This window comes from Bufo bufo, chromosome 1 (genome assembly GCF_905171765.1).
Source record: "Bufo bufo chromosome 1, aBufBuf1.1, whole genome shotgun sequence".
In the NCBI taxonomy this organism is placed as follows: domain Eukaryota; kingdom Metazoa; phylum Chordata; class Amphibia; order Anura; family Bufonidae; genus Bufo; species Bufo bufo.
In genome coordinates, this window is record NC_053389.1 from 270,001,944 (window position 1) to 270,024,761 (window position 22,818).

Sequence of the window (22,818 nt, forward strand, 5' to 3'; positions counted from 1 at the left end):
GGAACAGTATTACCATTACTTTACATAGAGATTTAGATTTAGTCGGTGACTATTTTGCCTATAACAATAGAATTTTTGAGGTACATGAACAGTCACTTGCTATTAATGCTATCGGCATAGTCTTATGAATTTTGACTCCCACCATTCCACGTGCCTCACATTCATAATAAGTGGCCTGTATTCTGTAACTCACATTAACCCCACGTTGCCCATTATTTGAGAAGGTACGGTCACTTACTATTAATGTGAGGCACATCATGGGGCCCACTCCAAAAGCATGTGCGCAGCCTGACATTAAAAATAAGTGACCCCCATTCATGTTTAAAATATGGCATTGGCAAGATTGGAGTTAATGAGCCACATTAACCCAAATCTTGCTGGCTGCCTGGTACATACCTTATGTTTTTGTCTGCCTTTATTTTCAGGCAGGCTAATCACTTTTGTACTGGGGGTATACCTGCTATGCTGCTGAGTGCACACAATATAGAATATAAGAGCCCTGCATCACAGAAAGAGGATTGTGTTTGTGCTATCGCAAAACCTCAGCTCCAACACTACATTCTAGCAAAACCTCAGATCGTACACTACATTCTAGCAAAACCTCAAATCCGACACTACATTCTAGCAATAGGGCTTTCCCAGACTGGTGTGCATGTAGGCGGCTCCAGGAGAATGGGACAGGCCCTAGGAGGATCGTGGTTGTTGATGTCCCGCCATAGAAGTGCCAGGCTCTTCCCTCTTTCTCAGTAGGTACTGTACATGCCAGGATCAATGCCGGGTACATCGCAGGCTGATGTCCTTATGCAGTATAGCCTGCGATGTATCCGCAACATGCAAAGCAACGGCCATTCAACCGCGCCCCCCCCCCCCCCCCCCCCCGTATTCGTCCTATAAGTCGCATTATAATTTTCACCCCACTTTAGGTATATGCCTACATGTTCAACACATTTTTATGATAACATAATGGCCCACATTTACCATTTCGGCTGTGCCTGAATTCTGGCATAAATTGCGACAAAATTTGGGGCATTTTTGGTGCAATCTGGCACATCTTACTTTATATATACTGTATTTATGATGCAAGTAAGACGAAAGAATAATCCACTGCACCTCATCCACAAGGTGGCATGGTCTCATGGGAAAGTGGCGTGACTTCAAGTGAGCAAGGAGCATAGCTTAAAGGGGTTGTGTCACTTCAGCAAGTGGCATTTATCATGTCCATATTGCTTCCTTTGCTGGCTTGATTCATTTTTCTATCGCATTATACGCTGCTCGTTTCCATGGTTACAACCATCCTGCAATCCAACATTGGTGGCCATGCTTGCAAACTATAGGAAAAAGTGGCGGCCTCTCTGGTTCCTGGGACCGTGGGAGCTCACATAGGCTGATTTATTTTAGACATTTTTCATAAATTTGCCCAACACTAAATGATAAGATTCAGGTGCTTGCAGATGCCACTAAAGGGGGCCTAGGAGCTAACTGCATACTGTTTTATGATTGAGACCAATGTATAAACAGTATTTGGCAAGCCCATAAGCTCCCTCTAGTGGTGGCTGTAGGCAGATAAGAATTTATTTATGACTGCTCAAAAAATTTGGAGCTCTGTAACAGAAAACCAGTGTACCGATCGCTCTAAAGATACATTAAGAGATCAGAATAGAATTAGGTACTTTAGTTAAAAAATTTGAACAGAATTTGAGCATGGACAATTCCTTTAAGAGACTAGACAACTACCAATCTTACATTTGTATTTAATAAGCTCTAAGCAACATTGCTATACTTGTGAGCTGTGCTGGGCTCATGGCCTTGCTCTCCGATCTGAGGCAGATTTTCTAAGATATTTTTGTAACTACTGAGGTTTTGGTTTCCTTACTAGTTTCCTAGAAATAGCAGCCAAACGAGTAGAAAAACCTATATCTGATTGTGGCTGCAAAAGGAAATTAGTGACAATACCGACACCTACTGAAAAAAGCACATGTTCAGAGTACGCTCCACATAACCTAAAGCTGGTCTTACAGATTATATAACTGTTACTCTGGCATGCCCAAGCGTCCGTGTGTTGTCCACCCTTTTATTAAGTGATGGCTTCTCCTTGGGATAGGCTATCACTAGCTGATCGGCAGGGGCCACACACCCTGCACCCTCGACAATCAGCTGTTTGGCTATAGCTCCAGTGGTGGCAGCAGACGGCTCCAACAACTCTGTAGTGGTCTGAGCGTGTCACTGCGGCTGAGGATTGACCATCACCTAATAAAAGGTGTTTTTCTACATTGTAATAAATTAGATTTCCTTACTTTATACAGCGTCAAATATCTATACACATTATTCTTGCATTGATAATATATATTTTTTTATCCTGGTCTTGTCCAGTAGGTCCATTAGTAATACTCATTAACTCAAATACAGGAAAAGGGTATATACAGTCCCATTCCAAAAATGGTAGCTACCCCCCAGACTATGTGCATACCCTCTCATAGCATTGCAGTGACTATGCCATGGCTTTTAAAACAAAAAGTAAATCTGTAGAAAGCATGAAGTGTGGACCTGGCCTTACAGTTCTCAATTGAATTGCTTCTTCATTTGCTGGAGTTCTGTACGCATACATAGGATGCAATAATCTGCTCTTCCACTAGGAGGCGCCATAAAGTCACCAAGACATTTTTTTTTTTAAAGGCCATTGAAGTCTTGATCAAAGGGCTCATAGCAAGAGCAAGCTGCATGCAAGAAAACGAGAACAACTGAGTTAAATGCCAAGAGAGGTCACCTTAAAAGCTAGATGTCAACTTCAATATTGATAACCTGTCTTCAGGGTAGGTCATCAATATCAGATCGGTGGGCGTCTGACACCTGGCATCCCAACCAATCAGTAGTTTTGGGCAGCCTGAACTTTGTAGTTCCCGGCTCCGGCGTACTGAAGCTCAGCTCCCTTTCACTTGAATGGGAACTAAGCTACAGTACTTCAGCACGGCCACTACACAGTGGACGAAGCCTTCTGCTTATGGCTCTGTCCACTGTATAGTTTCCAGTGACAGTGTCAGCCTGACTGATGGGGTTGCTTGGTGTTGGACCCTCATTGATCGGATATTGATGACCCATCCAGAGCAAAGGCCATCCTACTCTATGTCACAAAAACAGTGATCCCCAACCTTTCATGGACTGGTTTCATGCAAGACATATTATTGAAGAAAATCACAGAAATAAGGTAATAATGCACTTAATAAAGTAGATGCAAGCATTATATATGGACAAAGTCCTCACTCTGATATGCATCTACTTTATTAGGCTACTTTCACACTAGCGTTCGGGTGTCCGCTCGTGCGCACTGTTTGAAGGTGCTCACGAGCGGCCCCGAACGCATCCGTCTGGCCCCAATGCATTCTCAGTGGAGGCGGATCCACTGAGAATGCATCCGCCTGCCAGCGCTCAGCCTCCGCTCCGCGAGCGGACACCTGAACGCTGCTTGCAGCGTTCGGGTGTCCGCCTGGCCGTGCGGAGGCGAGCGGATCCGTCCAGACTTACAATGTAAGTCAATGGGGGCGGATCCGCTTGAAGATGACACCATATGGCTCAATCTTCAAGCGGATCCGTTCCCCATTGACTTACAATGTAAAGTCTGAACGGATCCGCTCAGACAACTTTCACACTTAGAAAATTTTCTAAGTTTTAATGCAGACGCATCCGTTCTGAACGGATGCGAACGTCTGCATTATTGGAGCGGATCCGTCTGATGAAACATCAGACGGATCCGCTCCGAACGCTAGTGTGAAAGTAGCCTTAGGTGCATTATTACCTTATTTCTTTGATTTTCTTCAATATTATGGTCAGGGAGATCCACACATTTATATAGCATACCGTGCAGGATGTTTTTATCTGAGTTTTTTCAGTGATTTTTTTGTCTATATAGTATATGATTGAGGGAGTGGCACCTTCAAGTGTGAATGTGCTCCTATTTTATCTTGGGAGTAGCATTCCTTTGCACTTTTGCCCTTCCTATCCAATAGAGCGCCTTGATTAGGTGGTACATATGGGTGTGCTTGCTCCTCCTCCCATTGGTTGCTTGATGCACATGGAGGTGACTAGGAGCAGCACACCATATGTGCGGCGTCTGCGCTCCTGAACATAGAAGCCCAATGGCTTAGGTAGGTTTAGTGTAGAACCCGTCTGACCTGAGACCACCTTGGCGCTTGGTAGGTGGGCTCAGATGCGTTTTGATCAAAATATATTGGCTAAGTGTCTCAGATATTATCATATCAGAGTGAGGACTTTGTTCATATATAATGCTTGCATCTACAGTACTTTACTAAGTGCATTATCTTATTTCTGTGATTTTCTTTAATAATATGGCCAGGGACATCTGCACATTTATATATCATACCGTGCAGGATGTTTTTATCTTAGTTTTTTCTGTCATTTTTTTAGGGTTGCAGATGTTGCTGATCCGTTGAAGTCATACGTTTCCAAACCATTTAGCCAGAATTGAGTTTTTCACAATTCATGACTTTTAATCCTAGTACAAATTACCTCTCGTAGATCAGTAAGGATCACTAATATAGTTCAAGAATGGGACATGTCAGAATAATACTAGAGACAATGAGTTATTTTAGCTTTTATTTATTTCATTTCATTACATTCCCAGTGGTTCATACATGTGGTTAATATTGGGAACCATTGCCTTTAAATTGTCTAACTTGGGTCACACATTTCGGTTAGCCTTTCACAAGTTTCTCACAACAAGGCCTGGGCTACAATGCGACTTTTTTTTTTTTTTTTTTTTTTTTTTCGCCAGGAATACATTTTATTATGGACAGTCATTTCCGTATGTACAAAGCAAACCAGTAAAGAAAATATATAAAACACAAGACGCAGACCCCGAGACGTCTTAAAGGGAAACCCCGGAGAGCTGCAGGCCAGCGACGAGCCCCTAGACGGCGGTGCCTCTCTCCAGGTTCTGTTTGATCTCGGCCGTGTACTTCCCATAAAACCTCTCCGCTTTCTTGTTGAACTTCGCGTTCCTCTCATTGATGTAATCGATATCAGCGTCGTCGTTGTACGCCCGGCGGCGACTGTATTTCTCGCGCTTCTCAATCTGTTTCTCCAGGTCGGTGACCATTCTGTCAATGCCATCCTTGGATGGGACATGTGTTCCATGGTAGAGTGTGTCAGATGTCGGGTAGAAGCTTTCACCGTGTTTGTCTCGCTCCTTCTCATACTCCTCCATGTCTGGTTTGATCTGTCTCGTCAGTCTCTGGTACTGTCGCAGTTGTGCAGCTGCATAATCTGAGAATCCTATATCTGGGTTCTTTTTCTTCTTCTTCCTCTCCCACCTGTCGGCCTCGTCTGCACTGATCTCCAGTAGTTTCGCTCTCTTGTAATCCACCCCATTAGCGGCACATTCCTTCTTCCGTTCCTCCTCCTTTAGCTCCCACTCCAGTCGAGCTTTCCGAGCCTCCCAGTTGGTGGGTAACTTCTGCCTCTTGTCCTCCTCCACCACTTCCTGGTGATTCAGTTTTCGCGCTTCATTCCTTTTCAGGTGCAGTTCTCGGAATTTTCTTAAGCGCTCCACCCGCTTCTGCGCAGCCAGATCTTCCGCCGAAGTTGACGGCTCCTCGTCCTCTGAAGACACCTGCTCCCTCTCTTCCACTTCTTTCCCCTCGGTCGCCATCTTGATTCTAAATCCCCTACACTGCGACTTTTTGTAGCGCAACTGATTGATTTTAACTATTGAATTACAGCTGCAGTCCACAAGATTAGATTAAACTAAATGCATTCATTTGGACTACAGCTGTAATTAAACTGTTAAAATCAATCAGACACGTGTCATGCCCTGCTCAGGTTATGTGCGGAGGTCTGCCAGGTTAGCAGCACGTGTGTAGTTTTTTTGTTTTTGTTTTGGAGTTGAGCTGTATACGCCTCCCTTCAGGTGCACTGGGTGGGGTCGTTTGTATGAGTTTAAATTACGCCCCTTCCAAGTGTTCTGTGCGGGTTATAGCTTCTATCTTGCTCAGTGGAAGGAAGGAAGGAAAGAAGGAAGGATTTGCTGTATCTGCTCTGTGACAAGATAAGTTGGTTTTGTTTTCTTGTGTGTGTTCTGTCTAGGCTGTTAGAGAGACGCCTGCCTCCTCCAGGTCTGAGGAAGCAAGCTGATTCTTTCCCCCTGTCACCATCTTAGTGGGGCACGTTTATTCCCACCTCTAGGGTCTGAACGTGGGCACAGAAGTCTAGAGAGAGCTGGTAGGGATTTGTAAGGAGGTGACCTTTATCCCCAGCTTCTGGCCTAGACACTTGTTGGTGGATTTCTGTTGTATCTTGTATCCTGTCCAGCGTGACAACACGCTACAAAAAGTCGAAGTGTAACCCAGGCCTAAGGCTTCGTTCACATCACCGTTCAGCCTTTCCGTTCTCCTGCTCCGTCCAGGAGCAGGAGAATGGAAAGGACGGAGAAGGCACATAACTGAGCCGAACTGAGCCTAAGAACCCCATAGACTATAATGAGGTCCGTTAGGTTTCCGCTCAGAAGATGGTTTTGGAGCGGGGACAAAAGTTGTGCATGCAGGACTTTTGTCTCTGCTTCAAAATCATCTTCTGAGCGGAAACATAACAGACCCCATTATAGTCTATGGCAGACCTGGGCAAACTACGGCCCGCGGGCCGTATACGGCCCGGCGGACCTTTTAATCCGGCCCCCGGCATTTTTGTTGCCGCCGCCGCCGCCGGCCCTGTAACAGCACGGAGTCACTGTCCGGAGTGAGGAGGGGGCGGGGCCCGCGGCCGCTCTGCGCTCCGCTCTGCTGCCTGGCCTGCCTGTCTCTTTAACAGAGCAGACCAGTGGCTGCTGGAGCGTGATGCAGCTGCCGCACAGGCAGAAAGAGGAAGGAGGCGGAGCCCCAGCCAGCAGCCACAGCCAAAGCCAAGCAACTAACAGAACTTACAGGTATTTGGTGGGGGTGGGGGGGGGGCTCATATAGGACAGGGGGACAGTGTGTGCTTTCCTGCCTGCTACTCCCCCCCCCCCCCCCCCCAGGGATTGTGGGGGTCATTAAGGGTTGGACTTGCTGCTGATGTTGAGTGTGCCAGTGTGTGTGTGTCCGTCCCTGAGTGTGTGTGTCTGTCCCTTTGTGTGTGTGTGTGTGTGTGTCCGTCCCTGTGTGTGTGTCTGTCCCTTTGTGTGTGTGTGTCTATCCCTGTGTGTGTGTTTGTCCCTTTGTGTGTGTGTGTGTGTGTGTGTGTCCATCCCTGTGTGTGTGTGTTTGTCCCTTTGTGTGTGTGTCCCCGTCCCTGTGTGTGTCCGTCCGTGTGTGTCTGTCCCTTTGTGTGTGTCCGTCCCTTTGTGTGTGTGTGAGTGTGTCTGTCCCTTTGTGTGTGTCCCCGTCCCTGTGTGTATGTCTCTCCCTGTGTGTATCACCTTGCCCACAGTGTTCCTATGTCTTGACGCAGCTGCTTCAGAACGTTCTGTGCGGGGAAGAAGATGGAAGAGGAGGCAGCGCCAGCATGGAGTCTGTGCGATAGACACAGGGAGGCACACTAAGGACGAAGGTAACACTTCCACATGATCTACACTAGTGTTATCTGTGGTTTTACATAGGACTGCAGGTAACACTACTACATTATTTAGCACTAGTGTTATCTGTGGTTTTACATAGGACTGCAGGTAACACTACCACAAGGTTAGCTCACACAGGGCGCCTGAACACCTAAGGCCGGCCCTGGCTGCGCACCCCAGCGCCAAGGGATGACGTCACTGATGTAATATGCCTCTTATATGTGGAGAGCGGTGATGTCACAGATGTAATATATTACTTATAAGTGATATATTACATCAGTGACATCACCACTCTCCACACATAAGTAATATATTACATCAGTGACATCACTGCTGTCCACATATACCGGTAAGTAATACATTACATCAGTGACATCACCGCTCATCACATATATGTGGAGAGCGGTGATGTCACTGATGTAATATATCGCCTATATGTGGACAGCGGTGATGTCACTGATGTAATATAACATTATATGTGGAGAGCGGTGATGTCACTGATGTAAAATATCACTTATATGTGGAGAGCGGTGATGTCACTGATGTAATATAACATTCTATGTGGAGAGTGTTCATGTCACTGATGCAATACAGCGCTCCAGATGGCGACCAAAATGGTCGCCAATGCGCCTTAAAATTTGCAGATGGCGACAAGACTTGTCATAGGCTACAGGCCTGAGGTCTATTTGGTAGTGAAATCCCAGCGCAGGCAGGCATGATGATGTCATCACGCCCGCCTGTGCCAGGACGCGGTGATTTTATGCAGTATTGAGTTTAGCCTTTTGGCCCGGCCCTCCAAAATATTTTCAGTTTCTCATGTGGCCCCATCGAAAAAATAATTGCCCACCCCTGGTCTATGGGGTCCTAAAGGCTCAGTTTGGCTCAGTTATGTGCCTTCTCCGTCCTTTCCGTTCTCCTGCTCCTAAAAAGAGCAGGAGAACGGAAAGGCTGAACGGTGATGTGAATGAAGCCTAAGTTGCTGGAATTTGGGCCCATTTCTCTTGACAGAATTGTAATTGTTCAACGTTCTTGAGGTCAAGACTTTATGATGACAACTCCATTACTTTAACTTTTCTGTCCTTAAAGGGTTTTTTATTCTACATTTTTCAAACGAGTACCTGGATCCGAATACTTTTGTACTTTCATGTAATTAAACATTCAGTATAGTCACGAGTTGTACTTTTCCTTATTTCTTGTTCACCTCAAAAGAGGTGATCGCACATGATCAGTTACAGGGAATAAGCTACAGCTGAAGAGACAAATCCCCTGAGAATGGACACACCCTCTGAGCTAGCAGAAATTTTTTTGAAATTAATGTGGAGATCTCTGGTTCCATGTGTGGTACAGGGCTGGTTCTAGCTTTGTTAGAAAGAGATTGTCAGGTACTATACAAAGTCTGATTTTCATTTTTTTCATCAGTCATGGCATAACCCTTTTAAGCTATTTTGCCACAACTCTGGGATCACTGTCCATTTCCTACCTCATAATTCCATCTATTTTATGTAGTGTACCAGACCCTTCTGCAGCAAAGCGCCCAGACAACATGATGCTGCCACCCCTATGCGTCACAGTTGGGATGTTGCTCTTTGGCTTGAATGTTCCCCGTTTTGTCACCATACATAACAATGGTAATTATGGTCAAATAGGTCCATTTTTGTTTCATCAGACCAGAGGACATTTCTCTAAAAAGTAAGATCTTTTTCCCCATGTGCAACTGTAAACTGTAACCTGGCTTTTTTATGGCTGTTTTCGAAAAATGTTTTCTTCTTTGTATCTTACTGTTGATGTCGATACTTTTATACCAACTGCCAATATCTTCACATGGTTGTTTTCTGTTGTTCTTGGATTGATCTATAATTTTACGTTTATCTCTAGGAGACAGAACAGTATGATGGTTCTATGGTTCCACAGTGTTTAAAATTGCCTATTATAATTTGAACAGATAAGTGGGGTTCCTTCAGACGTTTAGAAATTGCTACCAAGGATGTATCGGATCTGTGAAGGTCCAAAGTCATTTTTCTGACATCTTTTCTTTTGATTTACCCATGATGTGGCGCAAAAGGCAAGAAGGCCTTGAAGGTAGGCATTAAGATATTGCCACAGTTACACCTCCAATTAACTAAATGGATGGCAATTAGCTCATTAGAAACTTCTAAAGCTATGACACTTTTTTTCTGGAATTTTCCAAGCTATTTAAAGGCATAGTTAACTTGGTATATGTAAATGTCTGAGCCACTGGGAATGTGATGAAAGAAATAAAAGGCAAAAAAAATAAAATAACTGTCTCTATTATTCTGACATTTCACATTCTTCAAATATAGTACAGATCCCAGCTGACCTAAGATAGGCAATTGGTACTAGAATTACAGGGTCATGTCAAGTTTTCAAGCTATCCACTTCCTTATCCACAGGATAGAAGATAACTAAATGATCAATGGGTGTCCAACGGGCCAGCGTTCAGGCCCAACGATCAGATATTTAAACTTAAAAATGTGGCAAACCCCTTTAAATGTCAGGAATTGTGTACACTGATGTTTAATGAATGCAGGAAGCATTGTTTCAAAAGGCCGGAATGCCAGATATAAGCTGATCTCTGGGTCTGTTTCACTTAAAAAAGGGATTTTCAAGATAAGACAGACCCTTTAATGAAAATGTATCCCTTTGAGATATATGAATCGGGTTACCCCTCCATGTTTATTTCTAGGGAAGCAAATTATGAAAAAGTTTTTGGGGATGTATTTTGTGCTGCTGGCAGTATTCTGTGATGGACTGTGGTATTTGGCTCTGTTGGGTGGTATAATGTGCTATAATATGGTATTGCTGAACCTGCCTTCCATCAGTTTGGACCCAATTACATAACGGGTCCACTTTTAGTATTTTTTCCAGGGCCACTTCAAGTTCCCAGCCTGACCCTGTATATACAGTATATATATATATATATATATATATATATATATATATATATATATTGAGCAAGAAAGTCCGCAGCACTCCTTCAAGTAAAAAATTTGCAATTTATTGACACATGTCAGCAAAGACAACGTTTCGGTCCTCTCACAGGACCTTTCTCAAGTCAAGTGAACATAAAAGTGCATAGTGCAAAAATAAATACATCTCTACATCATGACCCATTCCATTATTGGCCAATAGGGTACTAGTGCACTCCCATTCGTGGGTGGGCTTCAATTCATATAGTTAACTCCACATATTAACATACACACCAACGAAGGTCAGGGCATATCAGTGATACATTCAGTAATAATCAATCATCATAAGTGTATACCAGTGCGTATACTAAAGTGAACAGTGCAATTTAAAAAGGCATTGACTATATTACCTTGCAGCAAGCCTGACCGTGGATCAAGAAGCGAGGGGAGAAGGCGTCTTTGCTTGTACTGGAGCACGCCACTCATCCGCGTCCACTGCTTCTTACTGCGCATGTATCTAACCCATTTCCTTTATGACGCAGCATATATTAGTCATGCGTCGCCTCTAGGGTGGAAGCCAACGTGGTGACGCACGATCGATCACATCCGAGCGCAGCGCACATACAAAGTGTGCGTCAGCACGCAGTCCAATCGTCCGCGCCCCACCACGAGTCCCTATCCACCATCTTAGTTTCAGGCATTTGTTTGAGCAATATTATTATGCCTCCATACAACCCCATATTTAATCATCCCTATCCAGTACCCGTCACAGGCAAGAGTCAAGGCAATAATCAATGCATACAAAAATATATATTAGCATAGACATATCACTATAGCTTCCATTTAATTCACCTTATACAGAGCGCAGACAACATCAGACCATAAGTCCTGCAGACTGGATATCATGATCTAAAATTTATGATTATAGACCATGTTAAACCATTGGAGAGAGGAGGGGACCGATTAAGTAAATTAAAGAAAACTGAGCTAAGGTGGATTTTTCGGCTGGATACCCTGAAACCGAAAGGGTTAAATGTGGAATTTAGGGTAACAGGAGGAATGGTTGGCTAGATATCCAGTCTGCAGGACTTATGGTCTGATGTTGTCTGCGCTCTGTATAAGGTGAATTAAATGGAAGCTATAGTGATATGTCTATGCTAATATATATTTTTGTATGCATTGATTATTGCCTTGACTCTTGCCTGTGCCGGGTACTGGATAGGGATGATGAAATATGGGGTTGTATGGAGGCATAATAATATTGCCCAAACAAATGCCTGAAACTAAGATGGTGGATAGGGACTCGTGGTGGGGCGCGGACGATTGGACTGCGTGCTGACGCACACTTTGTATGTGCGCTGCGCTCGGAAGTGATCGATCGTGCGTCACCACGTTGGCTTCCACCCTAGAGGCGACGCATGACTAATATATGCTGTGTCATAAAGGAAATGGGTTAGATACATGCGCAGTAAGGAGCAGTGGACGCGGATGAGTGGCGTGCTCCAGTACAAGCAAAGACGCCTTCTCCCCTCGCTTCTTGATCCACGGTCAGGCTTGCTGCAAGGTAATATAGTCAATGCTTTTTTAAATTGCACTGTTCACTTTAGTATACGCACTGGTATACACTTATGATGATTGATTATTACTGAATGTATCACTGATATGCCCTGACCTTCGTTGGTGTGTATGTTAATATGTGGAGTTAACTATATGAATTGAAGCCCACCCACGAATGGGAGTGCACTAGTACCCTATTGGCCAATAATGGAATGGGTCATGATGTAGAGATGTATTTATTTTTGCACTATGCACTTTTATGTTCACTTGACTTGAGAAAGGTCCTGTGAGAGGACCGAAACGTTGTCTTTGCTGACATGTGTCAATAAATTGCAAATTTTTTACTTGAAGGAGTGCTGCGGACTTTCTTGCTCTATTGATTCCGTCCTGTATCGAGGGACCACCGCGGGCACCCATACAACTACAGCTGTGTTTGAAGGAGTGCTGCCTGACCTTTTCCATGAATTTATATACAGTGGCGGAAATAATTATTTGACCCCTCACTGATTTTGTAAGTTTGTCCAATGACAAAGAAATGAAAAGTCTCAGAACAGTATCATTTCAATGGTAGGTTTATTGTAACAGTGGCAGATAGCACATCAAAAGGAAAATCGAAAAAATAACTTTAAATAAAAGATAGCAACTGATTTGCATTTCATTGAGTGAAATAAGTATTTGAACCCTCTAACAAAAAAAGACTTAATACTTGGTGGAAAAACCCTTGTTTGCAAGCACAGAGGTCAAACGTTTCTTGTAATTGATGACCAAGTTTGCGCACATTTTAGGAGGAATGTTGGTCCACTCCTCTTTGCAGATCATCTCTAAATCCCTAAGGTTTCGAGGCTGTCTCTGTGCAACTCTGAGCTTGAGCTCCCTCCATAGGTTTTCGATTGGATTAAGGTCCGGAGACTGACTAGGCCACTCCATGACCTTAATGTGCTTCTTCTTGAGCCACTCCTTTGTTGCCTTTGCTGTATGTTTTGGGTCATTGTCGTGCTGGAACACCCATCCACGACCCATTTTCAGTTTCCTGGCAGAGGGAAGGAGGTTGTCGCTCAGGATTTCACGATACATGGCTCCGTCCATTTTCCCGTTTATGCGAATAAGTTGTCCTGTGCCCTTAGCAGAAAAACACCCCCAAAGCAAAATGTTTCCACCCCCATGCTTGACGGTGGGGACGGTGTTTTGGGGGTCATAGGCAGCATTTTTCTTCCTCCAAACACAGCGAGTTGAGTTAATGCCAAAGAGCTCTATTTTGGTCTCATCAGACCACAGCACCTTCTCCCAGTCACTCTCTGAATCATTCAGGTGTTCATTGGCAAACTTCAGACGGGCCTGCACATGTGCCTTCCTGAGCAGGGGGACCTTGCGAGCCCTGCAGGATTTTAATCCATTGCGGTGTAATGTGTTTCCAATGGTTTTCTTGGTGACTGTGGTCCCTGCTAATTTGAGGTCATTAACTAACTCCTCCCGTGTAGTTCTAGGATGCTTTTTCACGTTTCTCAGAACCATTGACACCCCACGAGGTGAGATCTTGCGTGGAGCCCCAGAGCGAGGTCGATTGATGGTCATTTTGTGCTCCTTCCATTTTCGAACAATCGCACCAACAGTTGTCACCTTCTCTCCCAGCTTCTTGCTAATGGTTTTGTAGCCCATTCCAGCCTTGTGCAGGTCTACAATTTTGTCTCTGACATCCTTGGACAGCTCTTTGGTCTTTCCCATGTTGGAGAGTTTGGAGTCTGCTTGATTGATTGATTCTGTGGACAGGTGTCTTTTATACAGGTGACTAGTTAAGACAGGTGTCCTTAATGAGGGTGACTAATTGAGTAGAAGTGTCTAACCACTCTGTGGGAGCCAGAACTCTTAATGGTTGGTAGGGGTTCAAATACTTATTTCACTCAATGAAATGCAAATCAGTTGCTATCTTTTATTTAAAGTTATTTTTTCGATTTTCCTTTTGATGTGCTATCTGCCACTGTTACAATAAACCTACCATTGAAATGATACTGTTCTGAGACTTTTCATTTCTTTGTCATTGGACAAACTTACAAAATCAGTGAGGGGTCAAATAATTATTTCCGCCACTGTATATATATATATATATATATATATATATATATATACATACACACACACACAGTCAGGTCCATAAATTTTGGGACATCGACACAATTCTAAAATTTTTGGCTCTATACACCACCACAATGGATTTGAAATGAAACAAACACGATGTGCTTTAACTGCAGACTGTCAGCTTTAATTTGAGGGTATTTACATCCAAATCAGGTGAATGGTGTAGGAATTACAACAGTTTGCATATGTGGCTCCCACTTGTTAAGGGGCCAAAAGTAATGGGACATATTAATAATCATAAATCAAACTTTCACTTTTTAATACTTGGTTGCAAATCCTTTGCAGTCAACTACAGCCTGAAGTCTGGAACGCATACACATAACCAGACACTGGGTTTCATCCCTGGTGATGCTCTGCCAGGCCTCTACTGCAACTATCTTCAGTTCCCTTCAGTTTTGTCTTCAACAAGTGAAATGCATGCTCAATCAGATTCAGGTCAGGTGATTGACTTGGCCATTGCATAGCATTCCACTTCTTTCCCTTAAAAAACTCTTTGGTTGCTTTTGCAGTATGCTTTGGGTCATTGTTAGAGTTGAGCGAACACCTGGATGTTCGGGTTCGAGAAGTTCGGCCGAACTTCCCGGAAATGTTCGGGTTCGGGATCCGAACCCGATCTGAATTTCGTCCCGAACCCGAACCCCATTGAAGTCAATGGGGACCCGAACTTTTGGGCACTAAAAAGGCTGTAAAACAGTCCAGGAAAGAGCTAGAGGGCTGCAAAAGGCAGCAACATGTAGGTAAATCCCCTGCAAACAAATGTGGATAGGGAAATGAATTAAAATAAAAATTAAAAAAATAAAAATGAAAAAATATCAATTGGACAGAGGTCCCATAGCAGAGAATCTGGCTTCACGTCAGCAGAGAATCAGTCTCTTCATGCCATAGCAAAGAATCTGGCTTCATGTCAGCAGAGAATCAGTCTCTTCATGCCAAAGCAGAGAATCTGGCTTCATGTCAGCGCAGAATCAGTCTTCATGTCATAGCAGAGAATCAGGCTTCACGTCACCCACCACTGGAACAGGCCACTGTCACACATTTAGGCCCCGGCACCCAGGCAGAGGAGAGAGGTCCCGTAATAGAGAATCTGGCCTGATGTCAGCACAGAATCTGTCTTCATGTCATAGCAGAGAATCAGGCTTCACATCACCCACCACTGGAACAGGCCACTGTCACACATTTAGGCCCCGGCACCCAGACAGAGGAGAGGTTCATTCAACTTTGGGTTGCCCCGCAATATAATGGTAAAATGAAATTAAAAATAGTATTGAATGAGGAAGTGCCCTGGAGTAGAATAATATATTGTTAAGGGGAGGTAGTTAATATCTAATCTGCACAAGGGATGGACAGGTCCTGTGGGATCCATGCCTGGTTCATTTTTATGAACGTCAGCTTGTCCACATTGGCTGTAGACAGGCGGCTGCGTTTGTCTGTAATGACGCCCCCTGCCGTGCTGAATACACGTTCAGACAAAACGCTGGCCGCCGGGCAGGCCAGCACCTCCAAGGCATAAAAGGCTAGCTCTGGCCACGTGGACAATTTGGAGACCCAGAAGTTGAATGGGGCCGAACCATCAGTCAGTACGTGGAGGGGTGTGCACAGGTACTGTTCCACCATGTTAGTGAAATGTTGCCTCCTGCTAACACGTTCCGTATCAGGTGGTGGTGCAGTTAGCTGTGGCGTGGTGACAAAACTTTTCCACATCTCTGCCATGCTAACCCTGCCCTCCGAGGAGCTGGCCGTGACACAGCTGCGTTGGCGACCTCTTGCTCCTCCTCTGCCTTCGCCTTGGGCTTCCACTGGTTCCCCTGTGACATTTGGGAATGCTCTCAGTAGCGCGTCTACCAACGTGCGCTTGTACTCGCGCATCTTCCTATCACGCTCCAGTGTAGGAAGTAAGGCGGGCACATTGTCTTTGTAGAGGGGATCCAGCAGGGTGGCAACCCAGTATTCCGCACACGTTAAAATGTGGGCAACTCTGCTGTCGTTGCGCAGGCACTGCAGCATGTAGTCGCTCATGTGTGCCAGGCGTCCCAGAGGTAAGGACAAGCTGTCCTCTGTGGGAGGCCTATCGTCATCGTCCTGTGTTTCCCCCCAGACACGCACCAGTGATGGGCCCGAGCTGCTTTGGGTGCCACCCCGCTGTGAACATGCTTCATCCTCATCCACCTCCTCCTCATCCTCCTCGTCCTCCAGTAGTGGGCCCTGTCTGGCCACATTTGTACCTGGCCTCTGGTGTTGCAAAAAACCTCCCTCTGAGTCACTTTGAAGAGACTGGCCTGAAAGTGCTAAAAATGACCCCTCTTCCTCCTCTTCCTCCTGGGCCACCTCCTCTTCCATCATCGCCCTAAGTGTTTTCTCAAGGAGACATAGAAGTGGTATTGTAACGCTGATAACGGCGTCATCACCACTGGCCATGTTGGTGGAGTACTCAAAACAGCGCAACAGGGCACACAGGTCTCGCATGGAGGCCCAGTCATTGGTGGTGAAGTGGGTCTAATCCGCAGTGCGACTGACCCGTGCGTGCTGCAGCTGAAACTCCACTATGGCCTGCTGCTGCTCGCACAGTCTGTCCAGCATATGCAAGGTGGAGTTCCACCTGGTGGGCACATCGCATATGAGGCGGTGAGCGGGAAGGCCGAAGTTACGCTGTAGCGCAGACAGGCGAGCAGCGGCAGGGTGTGAACGCCGGAAGCGCGAACAGACGGCCCGCACTTTATGCAGCAGCTCTGACATGTCGGGGTAAATGCGAATGAACTTCTGCACCACCAAATTCAGCACATGCGCCAGGCAAGGGATGTGCGTCAAACCGGCTAGTCCCAGAGCTGCAACGAGATTTCGCCCATTATCGCACACCACCAGGCCGGGCTTGAGGCTCACCGGCAGCAACCACTCGTCGGTCTGTTGTTCTATACCCCGCCACAACTACTGTGCTGTGTGGGGCCTGTCCCCCAAACATATGAGTTTCAGAATGGCCTGCTGACGTTTACCCCGTGCTGTGCTGAAGTTGGTGGTGAAGGTGTGTGGCTGACTGGATGAGCAGGTGGAAGAAGAGGAGGAGGAAGCTGAGTAGGAGGAGGAGGAGACAGGAGGCAAAGAATGTTGCCCTGCGATCCTTGGCGGCGGAAGGACGTGCGCCAAACAGCTCTCCGCCTGGGGCCCAGCCGCCACTACATTTACCCAGTGTGCAGTTAGGGAGATATAGCGTCCCTGGTCGTGCTTACTGGTCCACGTATCTGTGGTTAGGTGGACCTTGCCACAGATGGCGTTGCGCAGTGCACACTTGATTTTATCGGACACTTGTTTGTGCAGGGAAGGCACGGCTCTCTTGGATTAGTAGTGGCGGCTGGGAACAACATACTGTGGGACAGCAAGTGACATGAGCTGTTTGAAGCTGTGTGTGTCCACCAGCCTAAATGACAGCATTTCATAGGCCAGTAGTTTAGAAATGCTGGCATTCAGGGCCAGGGATTGAGGGTGGCTAGGTGGGAATTTACGCTTTCTCTCAAATGTTTGTGAGATGGAGAGCTGAACGCTGCCGTGTGACATGGTTGAGATGCTTGGTGACGCAGGTGGTGGTGTTGGTGGTACATCCCATGTTTGCTGGGCGGCAGGTGCCAACGTTCCTCCAGAGGCAGAGGAAGAGGCCGAGGCGGCGGCAGCAGCAGCAGAAGAGGCCGAGGCGGCAGCAGCAGAAGAGGTAGCAGGGGGAGCCTGAGTGACTTCCTTGTTTTTAAGGTGTTTACTCCACTGCAGTTCATGCTTTGCATGCAGGTGCCTGGTCATGCAGGTTGTGCTAAGGTTCAGAACGTTAATGCCTCGCTTCAGGCTCTGATGGCACAGCGTGCAAACCACTCGGGTCTTGTCGTCAGCACATTGTTTGAAGAAGTGCCATGCCAGGGAACTCCTTGAAGCTGCCTTTGGGGTGCTCGGTACCAGATGGCGGCGGTCAGTAGCAGGCGGAGTCTCTTGGCGGCGGGTGTTCTGATTTTGCCCACTGCTCCCTCTTTTGCTACGCTGTTGGCTCGGTCTCACCACTGCCTCTTCCTCCGAACTGTGAAAGTCAGTGGCACGACCTTCATTCCAGGTGGGGTCTAGGACCTCATCGTCCCCTGCATCGTCTTCCACCCAGTCTTGATCCCTGACCTCCTGTTCAGTCTGCACACTGCAGAAAGACGCAGCAGTTGGCACCTGTGTTTCGTCATCATCAGAGACGTGCTGAGGTGGTATTCCCATGTCCTCATCATCAGGAAAAATAAGTGGTTGTGCGTTAGTGCATTCTATCTCTTCCACCCCTGGGGAAGGGCTAGGTGGATGCCCTTGGGAAACCCTGGCAGCAGAGTCTTCAAACAGCATAAGAGACTGCTGCATAACTTGAGGCTCAGACAGTTTCCCTGATATGCATGGGGGTGATGTGACAGACCGATGGGCTTGGTTTTCATGCGCCATCTGTGCGCTTTCTGCAGAAGACTGGGTGGGAGATAATGTGAACGTGCTGGATCCACTGTCGGCCACCCAATTGACTAATGCCTGTACCTGCTCAGGCCTTACCATCCTTAGAACGGCATTGGGCCCCACCAAATATCGCTGTAAATTCTGCTGGCTACTGGGACCTGAGGTAGTTGGTTCACTAGGACGTGTGGCTGTGGCAGAACGGCCACGTCCTCTCCCAGCACCAGAGGGTCCACTAACACCACCACGACCATGTCCACGTCCGCGTCCCTTATTAGATGTTTTCCTCATTGTTCCCGTTCACCACAATTTTGAGAATGGCAAATTTGGGAATGCTTTTTCAACCCAGAACAAAAAGTCTGCTTTAACGGTCACTACAAATAACTTGACCAGCTAAAACTGTGCAGATTTGGTTAAATAGAGATGTGAGACCTGTTTTTTTTTGCGCTGTGTGACAGTTATAGGTTTAATCACAGAATGACACTTCTATCAGCACGCTAGCGTGTGTCTTAGGTTTTTCTGAATGACCCTATCAATAACTTCAATGTAAGATTTTCTTTTTGGGATAGATTTCAAGTACGCCTCAAATACCACAAACTAGTTATTTTCAGAATGGCAAATTTGGGAATGCTTTTTCAACCCAGAACAAAAAGTCTGCTTTGACGGTCACTACAAATAACTTGACCAGCTAAAACTGTGCAGATTTGGTTGAATAGAAATGTCAGGTCTATTTTTTAGGCGCTGGGTGACAGGCTCAACTTGCCCTTGATGTAATATATGGGCAAAAAATAACCACACTGTTGATGGTTAAATGCACTTGGGTGACACAGGCTCAGCCTGCAGCTGATGTAGTATATGGCCAAAAAGTAATCAGACTGTTGATGGTTAAATGCACTTGGGTGAAACAGGCTCAGCCTGCAGCTGATGTAGTATATGGCCAAAAAATAACCAGACTCTTGATGGTTAAATGCACTTCGGTGACACAGGCTCAGCCTGCAGCTGATGTAGGATATAGCACAAAATAACCACACTATCGATGGTTAAATACACTTGGTGATAGCTCGTGCTGGCGCACCACAAGTCACAAAATGGCCGCCGATCACCCCAGAAAAAAAGTGATCCAAAAACGCTCTGGGCAGCCTCAAAAAAGTGAGCAAGTCAATAATAGCACTTCAATGATCCACAGCTGCAGATCGATCACAGAATGAAGTCTTTTGGAGGAGTTAACCTGCCTAATCTCGCCCTAACGTCGCAGCATCAACCTCTCCCTATGCTTGAATCAGCAGAGTGATGTGCAGCGCTACGTGACCCAAGCTTATATAGAGGCTGGGTCACATGCTGCACTGGCCAATCACAGCCATGCCAATAGTAGGCAAGGCTGTGATGGCCTCTTGGGGCAAGTAGTATGACGCTTGTTGATTGGCTGCTTTGCAGCCTTTCAAAAAGCGCCAAGAAAGCGCCGAACACCGAACCCGGACTTTTACGAAAATGTTCGGGTTCGGGTCCGTGTCACGGACACCCCAAAATTCGGTACGAACCCGAACTATACAGTTCGGGTTCGCTCATCCCTAGTCATTGTCCATCTGCATTGTGAAGCGCCGTCCAATGAGTTTTGAAGCATATGGCTGAATATGAGCAGATAATATTGCCCGAAACACTTCAGAATTCCTCCTGCTGCTTTTGTCAGCAGTCACATCATCAAAAAATACAAGAGAACAAGTTCCATTGCCCACGCCATGACACTACCACCACCATGCTTCACTGATGAGGTGGTATGCTTAGGATCATGAGCAGTTCTTTTCCTTCTCCATACTCTTCTCTTCCCATCACTTTGGTACAAGTTGATCTTGGTCTCATCTGTCCATAGGATGTTGTTCCAGAACTGTGAAGGCTTTTTTTAGATGTCGTTTGGCAAACTCAAATTTGGCCTTCCTGTTTTTGAGGCTCACCAATGGTTTACATCTTGTGGTGAACCCTCTGTATTCACTCTGGTGAAGTCTTCTCTTGATTGTTGACTTTGACACACATACACCTACCTCCTAGAGAGTGTTCTTGATCTGGCCAACTGTTGTGAAGGGTGTTTTCTTCACCAGGGAAAGAATTCTTCGGTCATCCACCACAGTTGTTTTCCGTGGTCTTCCGGGTCTTTTGGTGTTGCTGAGCTCACCGGTGCATTCCTTCTTTTTAAGAATGTTCCAAACAGTTGTTTTGGCCACTCCTAATGTTTTTGCTACCTCTCCGACAGGTTTGTTTTGTTTTTTCAGCCTAATGATGGCTTGCTTCACTGATAGTGACAGCTCTTTGGCTCTCATCTTGAGAGTTGACAGCAACAGATTCCAAATGCAAATAGCACACTTGAAAATGAACTATGGACCTTTTATCTGCTCATTGTAAATGGGATAATGAGGGAATAACTTACACCTGGCCATGGAACAGCTGAGAAGCCAATTGTCCCATTACTTTTGGTCCCTTAACAAGTGGGAGGCACATATGCAAACTGTTGTAATTCTTACACCGTTCACCTGATTTGGATTTAAATACCCTCAAATTAAAGCTGACAGTCTGCAGTTAAAGCACATCTTGTTCGTTTCATTTCAAATCCACTGTGGTGGTGTCACGAGGGTGTCAAGACCCACACCTGACTCCGTTATACCCGGGGTCAGGAATTCACAGCAGTTGGCTGCGCGCTCTATGTAAGATAGGGCTGTTTCCTTATGGTAGCTTTCTGGGTTTGCTTTGCAACCCTTTTTGGCTCACTCAGGGATCCGTAGCTCCTTCTCCTCAGCTGTTCCTTGTCCAGCACTCCCAACCTCCTTATATTCCCCTCTCACACTTCTCTGGTTGCCAGATATAGAGCTTCCTGACTGGACTTCTATACTGACCCTCTGGAGCTGTGTTTCTGCGTTCTCTGGTAGTTGGTCCAGAACGTTACCCTCCGGATCCCTGTTGGACCTTTGTGGTCTGCTGTGGTCGCCCACCTGGGTGTATGTGTTTGTCTGTATTGTCTGTCCTCTCCCTGGTGTTTCCCTCTTAGTGTCAGTGGTGCGGACTAGCGATCCCACCGGCCCGTTCACTATCTAGGGCTCATTCTAGGGAAAGCCAGGGTTTAGGCACGTGATCGCCGCACGGGTGAGGAACCCGTCTAGGGACGTCAGGGCAGTCAGGTGCCAGCCGCAAGGCGAGTCAGGGGTCACCACCTTTCCCTCTCCCTTGGGCAGGGCTTTCCCTTTTCCCTCCCTGTGCGTGACGCCGGTCATTACAGGTGGTGTATAGAGGCAAAAATGTTAGAATTGTGTCGGTGTCTCAATATTTATGGACCTGGCTGTATGTGTGTGTGTGTATATATTTTATAGTGAGGAACAGAAGTATTTGAACACCCTGCCATTTTGCAAGTTCTCCCACTTAGAAATCATGCAGGGGTCTGAAATTCACATTGTAGGTGCATTCCCACTCGGAATAAAAATAAAAAAATTCAGGAAATCACATTGTATGATTTTTAAAGAATGTATTTGTCTTGTACTGCTGAACATAAGTATTTGAACACCTGAGAAAATCAGTGTTAATATCTGGTACAGAAGCCTTTGTTTGCAATTACAGAGGTCAAACGTTTCCTGTAGTTCTTGACCAGGTTTTCACACATTGCAACAGGGATTTTGGCCCACTCCTCCACACAGATCTCCTCTAGATCGGTCAGGTTTCGGGGCTGTCGCTGAACAACACTGAGTTTCAGCTCCCTCCAAAGATGTTATATTGGAATTAGTTCTGGAGACTGGCTAGGCTACTCCAGAACCTTGATATGCTTCTTACGGAGCCACTCCTTGGTTATCCTGGCTGTGTGCTTCGGGTCGTTGTCATGTTGGAAGACCCAGCCACGACCCATCTTCAATGCTCTGACTGAGGGAAGGAGGTTGTTGCTCAAAATCTCACAATAAATGGGCCCATTCATCCTCTCCTTAATACAGTGCAATCGTCCTATCCCCTTTGCAGAAAAGCACCAAAAAAACATGATGTTACCACCCCCATGCTTCACAGTAGGGATGGTGTTCTTGGGATGCAACTCATCCTTCTTTTTCCTCCAAACACGACGAGTGAAGTTTAGACCAAACAGTTCTACTTTGACCACATGACTTTCTCCAATGTCTTCTCTGGATCCTCCAGATGGTCATTAGCAAACTTCAGATGGGACTGGACATGTGATGACTTGAGCAGGGG

General features: G+C 46.0%; 1 protein-coding gene across 1 annotated transcript; it reads right to left on the reverse strand.

Moving 5' to 3' along the window:
- Window positions 1–4,782: 4,782 nt before the first annotated feature.
- On the reverse strand, window positions 4,783–5,671 carry LOC121007418 (pre-mRNA-splicing factor syf2). The gene has a single exon (XM_040439341.1). The coding sequence runs from the start codon at window positions 5,660–5,662 to the stop codon at window positions 4,922–4,924; it is 741 nt and encodes a 246-aa protein (XP_040295275.1). The 5' UTR covers window positions 5,663–5,671; the 3' UTR covers window positions 4,783–4,921.
- Window positions 5,672–22,818: the final 17,147 nt, after the last annotated feature.